An 18,984-nucleotide genomic window follows, 5' to 3' on the forward strand; every position below is an offset into this window, starting at 1 on the left:
CACCCACTGGGCGAATGCGGGTGCCCCTTCCTCTCTGGAATGGGAAAGATCTCTTTATATTTATTTCACTGGAAAATTTCCCATATCTCTGCAGTTTCCCAGGAACAAGCAGTCTCTGGTGTGGTTTTGCAAATTAGTACATTGCTCTGCAGATGGCAGGCCTAATCAGAGAGGTAAACCACGGGTACAAAGTCACGTGGCAGTGTGGTGGGTGGGTGACAAAGATGGTGCCACATGGAGTCGAAAGGCTGTTTCCCCTCCCTGTCCCCTTTCGTCTTGCTGGATGGTTCCAGGCCTTGACGAGCTCCCAGGGCACCTCTCACCCTGGTGTGCCTCCCTTCCTCCAGCTCGCCCCTGCTCAAGTGAAAAGGAGAACTGATCAACTTTGGTACCCAGCGTGTCCCAGGGCAATTTGGGCACGGCTGGGTCCAGAGCTCAGTGGAGGTCTGCAGGGCACTCTCCATCACCTCGCTCTTCTCCGTTCCTCTCTCTCTGCCGGTCTGAGTCCAGAGCCAACTCTCTCCACATGGCAAGAAAGTTGTCCCGTGGCAGCTCCAATTCTGTTTCCTATACATGTAGTACAGCCATAGGAATGACTGTCTTTCCCGGTAGCTTTAGCCCCAAAATCCAGGGAAGGCCTCTGATTGGCCCTGCCTGATCACATGTCTATTCCAGGACTAGTAGCTGTGGAGGTAGGAATGAGTGTGTCTACTTTGGCAGGGTCAGCTCAGCAGAACTTCACAAGATGAATTATCTTCTGGAAAGAGTAATGTGTTGCCACAAAGGGGCAGGGCTGCGAGACAGAATGAAGATAGCAGGTATTGCCTGTCAATTGACTTCCAAAGCCGATACTGTACTCACAGCTTCTGACAACAGTGCCTGAGCCTCTTATGCAGAGAAGCTACAGGGACAAAAGTGCATGGTTGTTGGGGTCAAGAAGATCTGGGTACGAACTGAAGTTCTGTGCCAGAAGCATGTACACGGAACTATGTGACTCTAATCAGATATCCTAACCCATGGGAAACTCAGTTTCCTCACCTGTAAAATGGGAATAACAGTTCCCACCTCACAGACTTTCAGATTAAACAAGCCAACCAGCAAGCTCAGTGCTTGGCATGGAGGAGATAATTAACCTGCCTCTGATCTCCTTGCCTTCGGTTCCTGACCTCCAGCTTGGCTCCTGGGTCCTAGCTCCTGGACCCAGACCAGGTCTGTCTGTACTTGGGGGCCCACCTGCTCCTCCATGGCCTTGACGAGCTCCCAGGGCACCTGGGTCTCTTCTGGCAGAAGGTCTCTTCTGGAGATGCTGCGTGTGGTTTTGTGTTTGTTGTTTCCATCCCGATAATAAACATGCAGGTTTTGCACTGTCACAGAATGAACAGAACCTTGACATATGGGCCTCTGTTTATTTGCTTGATTTAATGGTGTTTCCTGGTCCATAATCTTTCTATTGCTAAGAATACTGAGTTTCTCAGGGATCTTCTTTCCTGCTTGCCTGCCCTCCTTTCCTTCCTCCCTCCTTTTCTTCCTTCCTTCCTTCCTTCCTTCCTTCCTTCCTTCCTTCCTTCCTTCCTTCCTTCCTTCCTCCCCCCCCCTCCTCCCTCCCTCCCTCCCTCCCTCCCTCCCCCCCTTCCTTCACAAATACTCCCTTAGCTCACTCTGCCAGGCTCTGGGCTAGATGCTGGGGACCCTGTGTGAAAAGATGGACAGAGTCCTACCTACAGAGCTCACAGCCTAGCAGGGTTTTCAGATGTTAAATAACACAGTCACTTAAATACAACTATGGCAGATGCTGGAGGGGAGGGACACAGAAGGCCATGAGAAAGGAGTTTGACCTTGTCTGGGGAATCTGGAAGGGCTTTCTGGAGGAGGTGACATTTGAGCTGAGCCTCTTAGAACAAGTGGGATCATCCAGGGCAGGGACTTGCGGAGCTGAGTGAGGGGGAGCCCCTGCAGCAGAGACAAAGTAGTGGAGAGGGCAGAGGGAGGGGAGTCCCGCCTTTTAGGACAAGACAGAGGGCCAGCGTGTCGGAGCAAACAGGGCCCTGGGGATGGCAGCTCAACGGCAGGCGGCAGAGGGGGCCAGATCACGCGGGGCCTGAGGGTCACATGAAGGCTTGTGATCTTAACTTCAGAGCAGTGGGGCCACAGTCGTTCCAGGGCTGTGCTCTGCTGTGGAACCGAGAGCTCTTACAAGGAGGTGGCGTTTCAAGGTTTTGCTTGTCATTTCCAGCTTGGTGACAAATTGTTCATTGCTTACAGTCACAGAGCAGAAAGTCACGGCCTGGCAAGTTCCTGGTGCGGTGCCTGAGTGCGCTCTGTCCTATCCCGCTGTCCCTGGACTTGGAGTCCCTGTGGCTTCTCCTCCAGCTCAGCCAAACTCCCCTCTCAGCCCCCCACCCCCACCCAGTTCCAGCTTGCTGATGTCTGTGCCCACCCTACCTTGCCCCAGTGCTGCCCGGCTTTCCTGGGGCATGACTCAGTGCCCTCTGACGTCTGCTCTGTGTCCCCTGCCGTTATGCCTTGGAGGTAAGGGGTTGGTGTTCTCTAGGCCTCTTCTCAACTCTCCTACCAGAATCATCAGGTCTCTGAGTTAGAGGCTTCGCAGAGAATATCTAGTCTAGCTGGCTCTAGGAACCCTCTGAAGGAATTCCTGACAAGGGGCCATCCACCCTCTGTGTGAATGCTGCAAACCTCGCAGGGAGCTCACCCCCCTACTGTACTTGTAGCTTGGGCTTGGATGAAAAGCCCTTAATGAGAAGAGAGGGGACAGCACCCATCTACCTGTCTGGCTGGAGGTTATTTTGGCCAACTCACCTCCATTGCCACCAAAGCTCACTTATTTATCTCCTCCCAGGACACAGCAGGGGGAGGCAGCTGCTTAGCTTCCTGGAGTCAAATCCACCTCCCTCACCCTCTAAAAGAAACCAAATCTTCCCCTGCATCGGTAGAGGCCACTCCTTCGCCAAGCCCTCTGGCCCCCTTCTCATCTTCCAAGAGGTGCTGCACCCAGGAAACAGGAAACAGAGTCAGGCATGACCCAGAAGTTCCTGGGGTGCTGTTCTAAGGCCTGCAGCTGGGCATCCAGAGGTCTGGGGTCCTGGTTCCTGTCCTGCCTGCTTATGGTGAGTTAAAGAAAGACCGCTCCTCTGCTGTGGAGTCGGCCTTCGGGACTTCTTGGTTGCGCTTTCTTGTTTTGGTTTTTTTTTGCCTCTGTATCCACAGCACCTTCCAGGGGTGGCTGCTCTGCCAGTGAGGAACCATCTAGGGAGCACCCATAGATTTGATTTCCTTGAAGGCGGTCACTGCTGAGGAGAACAGCCTGTGTGGAAGGTTTGTTCCTTTCAGTGATGTTCACTGGCAGAGAGTTCACAGCCTGTGCCCCACACCTGGGATACCAGGTGAGTGAGGCTGGGTCCCTGCCCTCAAGGTGGGAGGTGACCAAACAGATGCCTACAGTGTCCCATGGTAAGTGCTCTAAGGTATGTAAGTTTCTGAGAGGCCAGAGGAGGAGCCTAACCCAGCCTGGGGAAGCAGGGAAGGCTCCCAGGAAGAGGTGTCCCTGGAACTGAGATTCAAAGGATTGGCAGGAGTTAACCAGGCTGAGTCAGGAGGAGAAAAGAGACACAAGCAGAGAACTGGGATGAGCCAGAAAGAGCCTGGTGTAATTGGGGAACTGCAAGGAGTTATGGGAGACTCCAGGGAACAAAAGCAGCGCTGGGGCCTTGCTCTTTGCTCAGCAGGCCGGGGAGAGCAAAGCTTTCCTATGGAGGCACCAGGCTTCTTCTCTGGGCCTTCCCGCCTCCAGCCCTGGGGCCTGCTGATCTCCCACCCTTCCTAAGTCTAGGCTGGAAGGGCTTAGCCATTATGCACAATTCAGCACTCAGGATGGAGAGGAGAGGGGAAGGGGAGGGGAAGGAGAAGGGAGCGACTTACAACTACTAATGTCTGACCTGGGTCTGAAGCTCAGGGCTCCTGGCTCACAGCCCAGCAATCTCAAAGAAAATGATAAATGATTTCTGAAGGCTCATTCTTTAAGAAGCATGCTACAGATATGCATAGCAAAGCATCTAGATGATGTCAATAATGGACAAGGCTGGGGAGGGGGAATTGTGAGTATTCTTCCTTTTCTTATTAAATCTGTACTCTATGAGTTCTGTGTAATTGGCAGTTACTGCTTTATGATTAGAAACGGTAAAGACATAGGAAAAACTTTGCAGTAAGAAGCATAAAATCGAACAACATCTATAGTAGAATCCTAGCTTTTTAATAAAATTGTGGAGAGAGAAGATGGAGAAGAAATAGACTACATTATAGCATCAAGTAGTAGTGGTCTCTGAGGGCTGGGGTTATTAGGAGACTTGCCTTTCCTGCCTTTCTAATTTATATACGTTCATATGCAGATGTTAATGCATTATGTGAACCTGTTCCTCAAATAGTCTCCTCATGGGTCTCCTCGCTTCCTTCCCTGAACCTCGTGGTGGCTTCCCATGGCACCGTGCTAGAGACAGCACTTCGCCCCTGGAAAAAGCCCCCATCCCCTGTGCCTAGTTGACTTTTGCTCACCCATCAGTGCGCAAAGCCCACCCCTGCTGCTTTAGAAAAGACTTCTGGAGTGGATGCTGCAGAAAATCATGAAGTCCCCTTCAGGAGCTGCCGGGAGGGCTGGCAGCTGACGCTGACCATGGAGTGTCAGCTGCCACAAAGGAAGGGCCCGTGGGCAGCTCACATCCATTGCCTAGTGCTTTGGAGGAGAAGAGGCCTGAGTAATGGAGGCCCAGACCCCTGGCTTTAATTTAGAGCAACCCTCGAGGGTCGTCTCCACTCCAGAACCACCCCCCGCCCCCCGTGAAATCCAGCTGAGACCCGTGTTGCAAGTGCAGTGCAGGGTTCTCTCTCCCCGGGCCTGCTGCCTCACTCCCCACAGGTGCTAATCCTGGGAGCCTGTCCCAAGAAATGTCTCTAACCAGTAATGCTGCCCTTGACCTCCCGGGCTAGGGCAGGTCCTTGATTACATGCTCTTCCTGAGCACAAGTCTCTTGTATAAATTTTGCGTCCATTTGTGGCTGAGATCTGTCTCCTACAAGTATTCCATCACACTGGCACAGGGTTTAGAAATGTTTGTTGAGTGAACAAGTTTATTAATCATCTGATCTAAACGCTTAGGAGGCCATCGGCTTCACTGAGGACTGCAGAATGCCTCATTCATTTATTCATTCAGTCAATAAATATTTACGAAGAGAAACTAGCTCCCCATCTCTCAGCCCCTAAAGAATTCCAGATGGTCCAAAGATGTTTACGTGTAAGAAAATAAAACTGATAATGTTCTAGAAAAAAGATGAGTGAGTTTTAGAAAATAGTTTTGGAATATTGAGGGCTTTTATAAGCATGGCACACAAAATTTGAAGGAAAAAAGGTTACTGCACATGATCACATAAAATTCTAAAACTTTTTAAGACAAAAATAAAGATAAGAACAAATCAATAAAGAATATTTGTAACACCAGATGAGACAGGAGGCTAATTCTTCTAATATACCAAGAATTTGACTTGTAAATACAAGTCAAAAAAAACACACACACACACAGCAAAATGGGCAATGCATATGAAGAATGATAAGAAACCTTATTTATATTCTAAGAAATGCAAATTAAAACAATAATGCAATATAATCTTTCTATCAGTATTGACCAAGTTAGATAGACTTACAGTATCCAGTCTTGGCAAGAGCATGGGGAAACAGCCCTGGCTGGCCAGCTCAGTTGGTTAGGGCACCGTCCTGAAATGCCAAGGTTGCAGGTTTGATCCCCTGTCAAGGCGCACACAACAAACAACCAATGAACGCATAAATAAGGGGAACACAGATCGATGTTTCTCTCTCAATCTCTTTTCCCCTCTCCTTTCTTCTCTTTGTCTCTAAAATCAATAAGTAAACATTTTAAAAAGGAGTGTGAGCCAACAGGCATTTCTTTCTCACTTACCAGCAAAAATTGTTATGAGCTCTTTGGAAAGCAGTTTGAAAATACCTAGTTAATGGAAAGCATTCTCCTTTTCTGACCTCACAATCCTACTTCTAGGAATATGCTCAGTGCCCAGGGCAAGGACATCGGTGCTCTGTGTGGTTGGTTAGGGGAGCTTGTTTGGCTTTCACTACTTGGCCCTAAGTTGGAAGAAGGGGCAAAAATTAGGAAAGCCCTCACCGATCAAGTCCTGGCCATTTGGGGCCAATCGCTGCAGAGCCTGTGGTTTGGCGGCCTGGGCTGGTCACTGCAGGTGGTGGGTCAGAGCTCTGTTTTGAGACATGGCCTGGCCGTGGTCTGTAGTATATTCGGCCCCTGAAGGCGACTGTCGCCTATCTCACAGCACACTTCTGTAGCCTCCCAGCTGCTCTCCCTGCTGCCATTCTCGCTCCCGGGGCTCTGCTCTGCCCTTGAAACCAACCACGCTGGTCCCCGAGGGCCATGCTGTGACAGAGCTCCTCTAGCCCCCCCATGGCCCTCCTCCCATGGCTGTTGTGGCAGTCAGACTGAAAATCTCCTGTGTCCTGTTCCCTGGCCTCCTGAGAGTCCCCTTGCCCAGTCTGCTCCTGTCTCAGGGCCTGAGTGTGCTGCTCCCGTGCCTGCTCGCTCCCCGACCCTGCATCTGCAGGTGGTAGCCCTTCATCATCCAAGGCTCAGATCAAACGCCACTGAATCTACCAAATCATGGTGTAGTCTTTTCTCCAAAGCACTTTTCACTCTTTGAGGGTATCCCGGTGCTTCACTGTTTCCTTATTTGTTGCCCATCTTCCACCACTGGAATGTCATCTCCACGCGGGCAGGGACCACGTCTGTTCCTTTTTACAGAGGCCCCAGCCCTTGTGCTGAGATTGGAAACTGCTAATCTTGTGTGCGCGCGCATGCACGTGTGTGTTTAATTCTAGCTAACGGGATCTGCTAATGCCTTGAATGTGGGGGAAGGAAAGAGAAGAATCCAGAGTGACTTGCGTGGTGTTGGCTGAGCAAGTGGCAAGATGATGTTGCCATGCTGAGATGGGGGACAACTGTGGGAGCAGCAGGCTGAGTGTGGGGGAATCAGGAGCTCTGTTCTGGGTGTGCCGAGGTTGAGTTTGGCTGTTAGAACTCTGCATGGAGATGCAGAGAGGCAGGAGGGGCCTGGAGCTCAGGGGCAAGGTCAGCTTATAGATGAGAAGGCTGGGTGAGCCCCAGGAGGTGGGATGAAGGCCTGCCCCAGGCCTCTGCATTCAGGGACTTGGACAGTGAGGGAGGCCCAACAAGGAGACTGAGAAGGAGCAGCCAGTGAGGTGCAGTTCATCTTCCTAAATTTCAGTTTCCTTAAAGTTACCAAGGATTAGGGGTTAACAGTACTTCTCTCCTAGGGTGGATGTGAGGATCCTGGGCTATGCATTAAAAGTATGCAGAACAGCGCCTTGCACGTAGCAAGGGCTCTGTGTGTGTTAGCTAAAGATAAGCACTTTATCTCTGACCCTTCTGATGAACTGCTAAACCTTGCTTGCTGGTCTAAGCCGGGAGGTGAGGCTTGGGGAGGGTAGGAACCCGTCTGGGCCGGGCTGTCCAGGCGCTGGGCACCTAGGGCTGGCCAAGGCACATCGCTGACCCAGCAGGATTGTGCGATAGACTTGGCTCCCAAAGGGGAGGCCTAGACACCCTCAGGGATGGGGCCTGGCTGAAGGCGGTGATTAAAGAGGGTGAGCGTATCAAGTTCTAGCAATTGTGCTACGAAACAGAAATGTGACCTCGTTTTATACTCTGGAGCCTTGAGGCTCTGTTAGATGCCCAAGACACAAGGAACAGGTGCAGGTTTGCTGCATTTCAGCCTCCATGAAGTGCGATAACAGTTGCAGGTATGTAAATAATTGTAATAACTAATATCTTCGGTAGCCCCCTCCCTGCCTAAGCCCTTAACCACCCACCTACTGCCCTCTAGTCCCACCTAGGGGAAAAAGAATGTCAGTAGAAGATGACAATGAACTATTCTCAAACCATGGTGCTTCAGGGACCACAGTTATCAGGGTGGGTGTTGTCTATGGGTGGGTGGGGGTGGCAGAAGGGAAGCTTTCCCGGTTTATGTCTTCTACCTGAGACAAGGTTAGTGCTGCCTCTACTTTCTGTAAAATGAGTCCTCCCAGGATATTAAATCCAGCGTGAGAAAGATCTTCATATTAATGAAATTGGCTCATTTAATTCCGCAGTGAGGCACAGACCTCGTGGAGCACCATGCTATGAGCAAAGGCCCCTGGCATCGCTCACGGTCCAGTGCCAGAGGCAGAGAGGAAGTGAAGTGTTTCAAGGCAGGTCGTCCTAAGATGTGGGGGACGAGCACTGAGGATCGTGGCAGCTTGGAAGAAGTGCACTGGGCCAGGCTGGAGGTGAGGGAGGTTCTTCCAGGAAGAGGTGGCATCTGAGTCCTGAGCAGCGAGCTGGAGGTCATGAGTAAAAGGTGAGTGGGTGGTCTCCAGGCAAAGGGTCATTTGAAGGTCATTTGGCTTGTGATTTGATAGGTCTGGGGACTTAGGCTACATTTCTGGTTATTCGGTAAATGTGGAGGCGACCCTTGACATCCCTTAATTTCTCTGGCTTTAGATCCTACTAACCACATCCAGAAGACGGGGAGTTCAAGCAAGCTGATATCGGTAAAAGGGCTTTGAAGAGTTTAGAGACACAATGAGACAACAGAAAGGCAATGCGTTCACAAGTACAGGAAGTATCCCTGGGCACTCGGGTCCTGTGAATGTTTGAACTTGGGAGCGATGTGTTGTGGTGGATCACCTGGAGGCAGGCAGCGCAGCCAGGGCGCTGGAAAGTGAAGAATTCGGCTTCAATGAATTAACCTAGAATTATGCAATCAGAAAATCCAGAAAGAAGCTGTTTTTATTTCAGCATACATGCAGATTTTGTGTTATTTTTTAAAATTTTGGCTCATATTTGTGGGAGTAGGCACCATAATCTTTTCAATACTTTGACCTTGGAAAGGTTATTTATATTATCTTTCATTTCTAGTCACTTTCATCCCATTCCAAACAACCTCCCAGAAACAGCTTCCAGCCCTCAACTTGACTCCCCAGTCCATGTTCATCACTCCCTTTTGCAGGCTGTAATCGTTGGGAAGCTTCTGGCCTTGGAAAATCATGCCATAGCCATGGACAGGATGGGTATTGGTACAGCGTGCTCACACGTGCCAGGCTCAGAGGCTGAGGACTTTATATGCATTGTTCACTTAATCCCTAGGACAGCAATTATACAGGAGAACCTTGAGGCCCAGAGAGATAAAGTGACTTGGTTGAGATCATGCTGTGAATAAGGGCGAGAGATGGAATTGAAACCCAGGTCTGCCTCAGTCCACAGTGCTGGCCCTTGACCTTTCATTCCCCAGGCTGCCTCATGGCTAGAACTGGAGGGGACAAAAGCATGATCCCATTGTGAACCTTCACTTTGCAAACTCATATGATGATAATATGGGACCTCATCTACTTGCAGATCTGTATTGCCAGATTCTCTGCTTAGATTACTTTTACATGTATGTGTAATATGTTAGTATATATTTAATAGGAAAGAAAGTTTCTTTCAAAAGACACGGTAGAATAGTTAAGTGCCTTTCAGGAAATTCCATCTTGCAAAAGCAAAACAGGGTTCTTAAATTATTGGCTTTATCTTGCTATGTGATAGTTGCAAATTTCCTGACCATTCATTCATCAACTATTTATTAACACCTTAGAACAGTGCCAAATACTATGTACCAGGTGCTATTCTAAGTATTAGGGATACAGGGATGGGCAAGACTGCTAGAGAAGAAGTCCCTGGACAAACAAACAAGGAAACAAATCCATAAACCAATCAGGTTGACGAATAGTGATAAGGTGGGTTAAGGAAGCAAACGGGGCAGTGTGACACAATGACGAGGGACAGGGAGGGGCTGCTCTGGAGTTTGGCTAGGGAGAGCCCTTTCTGGGGCGATGGCATTTGAGCTGAGAGCTGACGGATGAGAAGGCACCGTGCATCTGGTCAACCAGAGTGCAGCCCCATGGGAAAGAGGAAGAGGCCGTGAACGGGCTCTGCAGCAAGCTGCCTAAGGGGTGAGGGGCCTGCGAGAAAGACCAAGAAGTATCAGTCAGAGGGGAAGAGGAAAAGCACAGTATTAAGGGCAAGGAAGCTGAGAGAGCTGTTTTAAGGACAGATTTGGGGACATAGGTGGGTGGGTTCAATTCTTCTTCGTTGAAGAATTTCAGTGGCAAGGCTGTCAAGCTATATGATGAAGACAAAAGCTAGACTAGGAGGTCGGAGAAAACACGTGAACTGAAGACACTTTGCTATGAAGGTTAGCAGAGAAACAGGCTGGAAGCTGAAAGGGCATCTGCGTGCTGATCGTTCTCCCCTCCGAGATGTGTACGTGTTATGCTCTGGGCCCTGGGAGGCCCAGCCTTTTGTACTGCATCCCCTAGACTCTCTTGCTAGAATGTTCCCAGATGGGTGCAGCCAAGGGGAGGCAAAGGCAGGAGAGCCGTGGGCTGGAAGAGGTCGGGTGTTCCCCCTCCCCCTCTCCGCTGCTTCCATGCCTCGGCTCTAGCAGGGGCTGTGTCCCCTAGCCTGCAAGACTCGCTGGGCTGACCCCTCCTCCACGGCTCTCAAAACACTGTTCCCTCCCCTCACCCTTTCGGTACTAGGAGTTACCACCCCTACCCAGCACAGCTTGTCTCTGGGGGCTCAACATCTTTGTTTGTTTCCTTAACTTTTAAGTAGCCCCTTCTGTAAGGTCAGTTGAATCATCTGAGTGAGCTGTTTCCTGCCAGAGCCCTGATACAGAACTGCGCTTTTCCTCCCTCCCTCCCCTTCTTCCTCCCCACTCCTTCTTTGTTTCATGGAGATACTAGAACATGTTTGTGTACAAACGAGAGTAACAGGGCGGAAAGGAGAAAACGGTGATGCAGAGAAAAGCAGACGCTTGCTAGGTGGAGGCCTCAAGGCTGCAGGAGGGGAGTGAGTCCAGTAGAAGGGGTCGGTCTTAGGCTGGACCGGAATGCCTCTTCTTCGGGTATAGGAGAGGCAGGAAGCACAGATGCCTTGCAGGAAGGCTGGTAGATTTGGTCTAATGACTTCTAGTTTCTCAGTAAAGGGTGAAGAGTGCAGGGTAGTTTGTAGAGATAGAAGAAAGTATAAAATAGCCATCTCTGAGAACAGGAAAATGAACTTTCTAGGAAAGGCTGGCAGGCTTGCCAGGCGTGAGGAGTGCCAATTTGAGGTTTGTGGTCATGAATTTAAAGAACAACCCACCAGCAGGGCTGTGTCCTTTCCTCCAGCATCGTTCAGCTGCTCCGGTGCGGGCCTGGGGTTGAGTTTTACGGAGGCTGGGCCTCAGCCTGGTTCACATGATGGGAAAAGGGCATGTTTATTGGACGGGGGTAGCTATGGAGTGAGAGTCACGATGCAGCAGGGAATCTACACGAGGGAAGCAGGAAGGGAAGGCCCTGAGCTCACGAGAGTAGGTGATGACGACAATGGATGGGAGATCTGATGATTATTCTGCTCCTTTTTACAGACGAGGAAATACCAGCTCAGAGAGGCGCAAACCTTTCCTAGATCACATGGAGTCTATGTGAGTCCAAGAAGCGTAGGGGTGGAGAGGAAGCTGGAGCCCACAGCCAACACCTGGAAGTGATTGGGAGATTGGTACGAGAAACCGCAAACAGGAGAGCACGGGGTGTGCCCTCGTCGCTTCAGAAGGGCAAGGACTTGAAAGTGGAGGAGGGTAAATTGGTGGAAGAGGTAACTGAGAGCAGAGAGAGTACCCATGTCCCCTCCTGGCCTTCCCTGGGCTGATTTCTCCCTGCATCTGCCACAGAGGCTCTCTCCTGCTAGGTTGCCCCCAAAAGTTCGTGACAACACAGGTGTCTTCAGGTTTAGGGTCAAGTGGGTCATTTTTAAAATTTGGCTCCTTCCTGCGACCTGACTCAGAGTAGGGCTGAGCCACACAGGGTCAGTAGCCTTCAAGAGAGGCCCTGGTTTCTTCGCCTGTAAAATGCAATCCATCCTTTGATTATTGAAACGTGTGTTAAACCCTGCTGTGTCCCAGGCCGCATTTGCTTCCCTTATCCCACCCAGCTCACTCCTGGAGAGAGATAATTATACCCCTTTGTACCGATGAGGAAAAAGCTCAGAGGTGAACACTTTTCCTAGATCTTACGGGGTCCATATGAGTCCAGTTAGGGAAACAGGCAGGAAGAAAACCAAAAGCATGTGAGGCGTGAAAGGTTCTCTGGGGCTGTAGACGTTAGAAAGACTGATTCCACTGTGGCCAGGGAGTGGGGGGCACGTGGCCCAGATCTATGGGATGAGCAGAAGTGTGTGTGGGGAGATGGAGAGGAAGCGGAGCGGGAGGAAGTGACAGCCGGAGCTAAGGCACAGTGACGTGATGTCCACGGTGCGACTCAAGACGGTTGAGTGAGGGCAGTGGGGATCAACAGCGAGGCAGGCTTCCTAATTCTGTTTACAGTCCTGGGGTTCACGGGTATCTGTAAGGGGGCCTACCAATCCTTTGAAGTTGTGTCACAATCGTGAGAGTGTGCTTATTCTTCTTTTCTGGAGAGACACCTTTAGTTTTCATCAGATTTTTAAACTGGGACATGGACTCCAAAGAGCCTTGAGTAGCCCTGGCTAGTGTAGCTCAGAGGATTGAGTGCTGGACTGTGAAGCAAATGCTTGCGGGTTCTATTCCCAGTAGGGCACATGCCTGGGTGGGCTGGGTTCCCAGTAGGGGGCGTGCAAGAGGCAACCACACATTGATGTTTCTCTCCCTCTCTTTCTCCTTCCCCCTGCCCCCCCCCCAAAAAAAAAAAAAAGAAAAGAAAAGCCTTGAGTAGCAAAAGAGCATTGGAAATGCTGGCAGGGCCCAGGAATGAAGGACCTCATTGAGAAACTCATACAGCACTCTGAGGTCAAAGGGGAGCCCAAGGCATTTTCTAGCTGGTGAGCAACACGAGAAGGTTCTTAGGAAGACAACACAGGTTACTGTGAGCTCGAATCAAAGTCTTTTGTAAGCTACAAAGTATGTACCATTTACTGCTCTGTTCTTACTCTAGCACAGTGCCAAGCACATACTGGGGGCTCAGAAAATATTTGCTGAATGAATGAACACAGGTGTGCGAATAATAATAAAGCACATCTCTCAAGGGCGACTCCACCCATTTCCTGGACAATTCCACTGAAGGTGAAATCCTGGAACCGATCTTCCCTGCACTGTGTTGGGTTGTGAGAGAAACCTGCTGAGGACTGAGGTGATGCTGGAGGGTGGAGGTGGGAATCCAGGGGGAGCCACTGCGGCATGTGAGGGCGTGGCCACGCTGACTGCAGGGTAGGGCTCCTCCCACAGCGCCCTGCTTTGTCTTTGGAGGAGAGGCAATACGGCCAGGACGGCTAAAATCATTTCTTTCCCTCTTCCGCTTTCGATCCATTGGTTTGTCCCGTTGGCTGTCTCCACACTCGCCCTCCACCCCCTTTCCTTCGCGATGGCCTCCTCTCCCACCCTCCTCCCGCTCCCGTTCCTTGCCTTGGCCACAGCAGCGGTCTTAGAAACCAGGCCCCTGTCTCTGCCCTGCTTCTCTCTACCGTCCGCTCTCCAGACGGTGGCTGGAGGGAGCTTTTAAAAACCCTTCCCTGGCAACGAGTGTAGCTTGCGTTCCGTGTACTTTGAGAGCTGTTTCTAAAACTTTAACATACATTCAAGTCACAAGGTGATCTTGCTAAAATCCAAGACGCAGATGATCTGGCATGAGGTGCGAGACACTGGACTTCTAACAAGCTCCCAGGCCATGCAGCAATCTCGGATTTAGGAAAAAATGCAAACTTCCTGCCCACGTCCCACTTTATCCGGCCCTTGCCCAGCAGTCCCACGTCATCTCCAGTCCCCATTCCCTCTCATCGCATTGTGGCCACACTGGCGTTCGTTCGGTCCCTGGAGTGTGCCAAGCTGTCCCTGCCGCAGGGCCCTTGCATGTGGTGTTCCCATCGCCTCAAATGCCCCTTCCTGGGGGCTCCCCATGGCTTGGTCCTTTTCATTATTTAGATCTTAGTTCCACGATCAGCAGACAGTACTTCTCTGACCACTTCCTCTAATGAAGCTCCTTACCTCCTGGGAATTTGCTATTACTTTTGCTTTCCCCCCTTCATAGCCCTTATCATTCTCTGAATTCATTTTGGTGCTGTATTTGTTGACTTCTTAACTTTCTGTTTCCACTCCCGCTTGTTCCATGTGAACACGGACTTGGTTTCCTTTACCCCTCGCCTGTCCTGGAGCCTGGCCCACGGTGGGTGCCCTTTTCATGTTTGTGAAGCATGAGGCATAGACACAAACAAGCCTGCATAGCTATCGTGGTGTTGAGATCCACTCGGGGGAGTCTACACCAGGAAAACTCAGAGTGACAATACTGCAGGTGTCTGAGGCCAAGGGGAGGAAGGAGAGAAGGAGCAAACTCTCTGTCCTGAGGGGGCCACAGAGAGCCTCAAGATCCTGGAGCTGAAGTTGGACCTAAGAATCGGCGCATAACACATGAATGCATCTATTCCAGAAGAGACAAACCCTGGAAGGGGTGGGAGGAGGAATGTAAATAACATTAGTTAAATGAGTTAATTAAGTACCTGGCACGTGGTAGGTATTTATCAAATAAATCAAAAGAAATATGTTGAACTACTTTGCGACCATCACTTTGCACCATCACCTGCATTCATCCCCAAACATACAACTGCCATCTTGTAAATGAGGAGAGAGACTACGAGATGAGAAGACTGGCCCGAGGTCTGACGGCAATTCAGGGGCAGAGCTTCGAACCCCACTCCCTAATACAGCTCGGCTGAGGGCTGCCAACGCTGCACTTCCTGTCCGCCTTCCCCACGCCATGCTCTGCCTTTACCACCCAATATCCTGTGCCTTCTACTTACATCTGACTTCTTACCAGAATATAAATTCACTATTGGTTTCTCAGAGTCCAGAACACAGAGGTCTGCTGCATAACTAGACACTTAATGAGTCCTTATTCATTAATGTTGGTGAATGTTAAAAGGATGCACGAAGGGGTTATTTAAAAATCGTTGCTTTCTGCATCTCTGAGAGGCAGTTCTGTAACCGTGTGGCTGACAGGACACCCAAACCTAGTCGGCAGGGCTGGAGCGCGTCTGAGATGGAGCAGGAAGGAAAGCTGTGGCCTACTGAATGAATGCTTCCAACAATCCGGAGGTAAGATTGGAGCAGCCAAGGAGCTGAGGCTTGACCAGTCTCCAGCCCCCATACCATTGCCACGGTGGCATGTGAGGTGTGGATGCCGCAGGCTGGTAGTATTCTCTCAGGATATGTCTTCCCACGACGTCAATTGGCCCTAGGGGAAAATGTGTGGACCAGGCCGCTATGGCAATCACGAGCTTGATGGAAATGCATAAATAGGCACTTAAGCAGGAAATCTCTTGTGAATTGAGTTAGAGTGAGTCAGTCGGCTGGAGCCTGGCAGCTCTGGCTACTGAAGAACTGCAGCTTCGACACCAGCCAGGCTGCACTGTGGACCTGCCTACCTGACCCTCCCCCGTGCCCAGGCTTCTTAAAGTTTAGCCCCTAGATCTGCAGCATCAGCATCACTCGAGAGCCTGTTGGAACACAAAGTCTCCAGCCTTGTCCTCTACTCACCGAATGGGAAACCCTGGGGGTGGGGTCCTCAGCGTGCATTACGGAACCCTGCGGGGGACTGACCCACTGTCAGGGCTGAGAACACTGTTGGGCAGTTTTTCTCTCAGCACAGTTATCACTCTGCCGCATGGGGGCGGGTGGGGGGTTAAGGGAACAGTCAGGGTTGGGGGCCTTAATAGATACAGCACAGAGGGTCCTGTGACAGATGAAGTGATGACTGGGATCAGTGATCTTAGTGGGGAGGGTCAGGCATTGGGGAGGGAGACCCCCGTGTTTCAGAAAATCTCCAGAGGAGGGGTTAGTTCGCAAAAGCACATTTTAAAGTTATGATGGTTTTGTCTTTCAGACCTAATATGTAATTTATTTTAACATTTCAAATGACATTAAAGGAAGGTGTAATATAAACTGCCAGACACTACTGACTCTGTGTGCATGCTGGGACCCTACCTCCTGTCCAATCCTCATTCTTAAAAAATAAAAACAAAACAAAACAAAAAAAAGGGTGAAGAAAGAGGGAAACTATTAAGCTGGCCCAAGAGAAACAGAAGCGTGGCACGCCTGAAGAACTTGTGGGATGGGCTGGACTACTTTGTGGAGTTCCTACTGTGTGCCAGGCACTGTATTTGGCTCTCTGAAGAGGATGCGACAGTAATTTAGCCAGCCATTTAGACAGCCAAGGAGCCTACAAGAGAAAACAATTCAGAAGAGGGGTATTTCTTCTCGTTGGAAGTCTGGATGTGTGGGAGCTTAGATGGGTGGCTTGGCTTTTCAGTTTAGCCAGAGAAACGGAGCAGTGTGAACTGGTAGGAGGTGGGAGGGGTGGGGCGAAGACGGGATGGGGTCTGAACGCTGAGGCAGGAAAGGCTGCCAGTTCAGGGCCAGCACTGCGCACACGCCCACTGCTCCGGTCTCCAGCCGTGTTTGGTGATCTAAGGTTGGATAGTAAGAATTGCTAACATTTATTCAGTGACTACATGTGACAGCAATCAATCTAAGTTTTGTATAGACATGAACTCATTTTTTAAAAATATATTAAAAAATACTTTTAAAACTTATTTTTAGAGAGGGAGAAGGGGGAGAGAGAGAGAAACATCCATAGGCTGCCTCTGGCACGTGCCCAACGGGGACCAGGCATGCAACCCAAGCTTGTGGCCTGGCAGGAAATCCAACCCGCGACCCTTCACTTTTCCGGACAACTCCCAACCAACGGAACCACGCCGACCAGGGCTAAACTAGTTCTTCATGTGGTCCCTATGAGATAGGTACTGTTATCGCCCCAGTTTTGCCGATGGGTAAACTCAGAAGCTCGGAGACAGCTAACTTTGCCCATAGTCACACAGCTAGGCTGCACTAGAGACTGAATTTAAAATCAGGTGTTGGTTGGCTCTAGAGCACTCCTAAATGCAGGACAAATCAGTTCGCTGCCCCAAGAATTAAGGCTGTCTGGGTGGTTTGGGTTGGCACAGGGATGGGACACTTATTTTGGTGGGTGAAAAGGGTCCAGAAGAAAGCCCTTCCGTCTTTCTCCACGCCTGAGCAATTATTTCCTTGGGCATGAACAATTGAGAGTCCAGGGCTTTGAGAACCTGCTACAGCACAAGCACTTAAGGCCCCTTCCCACTAGATGGCGGCCCCTAAAACTCACATAGAAATTCTGGAACCTCCGCTGTCCCCATCTTCCAGGGTTTGGCTGCGGCTGAGGAATGGCGGGATGCAAACCCTCCTCCGTTCCAAAGGCGACCCGACCCCTGCTCCGCCCCATCCGGGGGTCGCGGAAAGCCCCTAGACTGGAGGCGGGCGTGGGGGACAGGGATGGGCGGGGAGACGAGGCTCCCTGGCTTTGGGCGCCCGTGGGTGGAGTCTGCGCGAAGCAGCCACTCCCGGGACACAGAGGCGGTCGCTCCCGCACCGCCGGCATCCACCGCAGAGGGGAAGGCCAGGACCGCCGGGAACTAGGCGTAGGGCTGAGGCCAGGGTTCCGAAGGCGCGGGCCGGGAGGCAGGTGCACGGCTTGGACTACAAATCCCAGCATGCCCAGCTGCCCTGACCCGGCCCCTGCTGCCACTTAAAGGCTCTGGGAGCCGCAGCCGTCGGGTCGCCGCGGCTTTCGCTTTGCTGCGGCGGCGGCTGGGCGGGCGGGAGCAGCGGGCTCGGTTGCCGGCTCCAATAGCGTCCCATCTCCAGCGGCACCGAGGGGCGCTACTTGTGCGGCCCTCCCGGCTTCGAAATTCCCTTCCCAGCCCGCGTCCCCGGGCTCCCTGCCTCGGCCACCCTGCAGCACCGATGCCGAGGCATGGATAGAGCGGCACGGCGTGCGGCGGCGATGGGAGAAAAGGAAGGCAGCAGTGGGGGGGTCGCAGCAGCAGCGGAGAGGGGCTCCGGAGCCGCAGCAAGCCGGGCGCTGCAGCAGTGCGGGCAGCTCCAGAAGCTCATCGATATCTCCATCGGCAGCCTGCGCGGGCTGCGCACGAAGTGCTCCGTGTCCAACGACCTCACCCAGCAGGAGATCCGGACCCTGGAGGTAAAGCAGCCGCGAGGGTCAGGGACCCGGGCTGGGCCCAAGATGCAGGGGTAGGCGGCCCGGGTAGCGGCCCCTAATACCGCGCTCTATGCTCCTGTCCACACCTTTACTTGCATCCTTAAGCCTGGGTCGCCCTGTTTGAAGCTTCACCTCCTTCCTGGGCTCAGTGATGCGGCTGGTTGAGGACCCAGGGCCAGCCCCTCACCTTGGGCGGGCTTTGCAGGGAGGGGCGGAGTGGAAACTGGGATGTGGGCTTTGGGAGCGGTGGGCAGGGTGGGCTGTGTGCGGACAGCCCCTGCCTCTTCACCTTCACCCCCAACCCCATTTCCAGCTTGCCTGGCTGCAGGACTCATGCTCTCACTGAGTCATACGCTGGACTTTTTCACTGTGTGACTGAGCCGAGCAGCCGTGGGCCCGGGTGACTGGGCAGGGGGAGGTCCTCCTGAAGTGTGAACAGAGGCCCGTCGTTCTCTACTTTCGCCTCACACCCCAGACACTGTCTCGTCCCTTGCTTTTCTTTCCTCCAGGTTCTTGTGTGCCGCTTTTCAAAAAGTGTTTGCTGAAACTGCATTTTCCTCTTCAGGCATTTGGTGCTTTCCTTTCGCTCTGCCACAGCGTTTCACTGCTCAAAACGTAATTACCCACCGACTCCCATCAAACATTGGATTTTGCTTTAGGAAGGATTTTGCTGGGGAACTAGCCTTTGGGGTGAAGATGACACTCTTTAAGGGCTTCTGGTGGAGACAGCCTCCAGTGTAAAGAAGAAATAAGATATGCTTG

At 51.5% G+C, this 18,984-nt stretch overlaps 1 protein-coding gene across 2 annotated transcripts in view; it reads left to right on the forward strand.

Moving 5' to 3' along the window:
- The first annotated feature begins 17,597 nt into the window (after nucleotides 1-17,597).
- Nucleotides 17,598-18,984, forward strand: part of KSR1 (kinase suppressor of ras 1) — a 148,677-nt gene continuing 147,290 nt past the window's right edge. Inside the window, exon 1 of one of the 2 annotated variants that reach the window (XM_053656033.1) lies at nucleotides 17,598-18,204. In XM_053656033.1, the coding sequence (XP_053512008.1) occupies nucleotides 17,977-18,204 (228 nt within the window). In that variant the 5' untranslated portion in view covers nucleotides 17,598-17,976. The remainder of the gene's footprint in view (nucleotides 18,205-18,984) is intronic. The other variant, XM_037146025.2, reaches the window with a different exon arrangement.

The sequence above is a fragment of the Artibeus jamaicensis genome, unplaced genomic scaffold (assembly GCF_021234435.1).
Source record: "Artibeus jamaicensis isolate MK-2021 breed Jamaican fruit bat unplaced genomic scaffold, CSHL_Jam_final contig_1998, whole genome shotgun sequence".
NCBI classification, from domain to species: domain Eukaryota; kingdom Metazoa; phylum Chordata; class Mammalia; order Chiroptera; family Phyllostomidae; genus Artibeus; species Artibeus jamaicensis.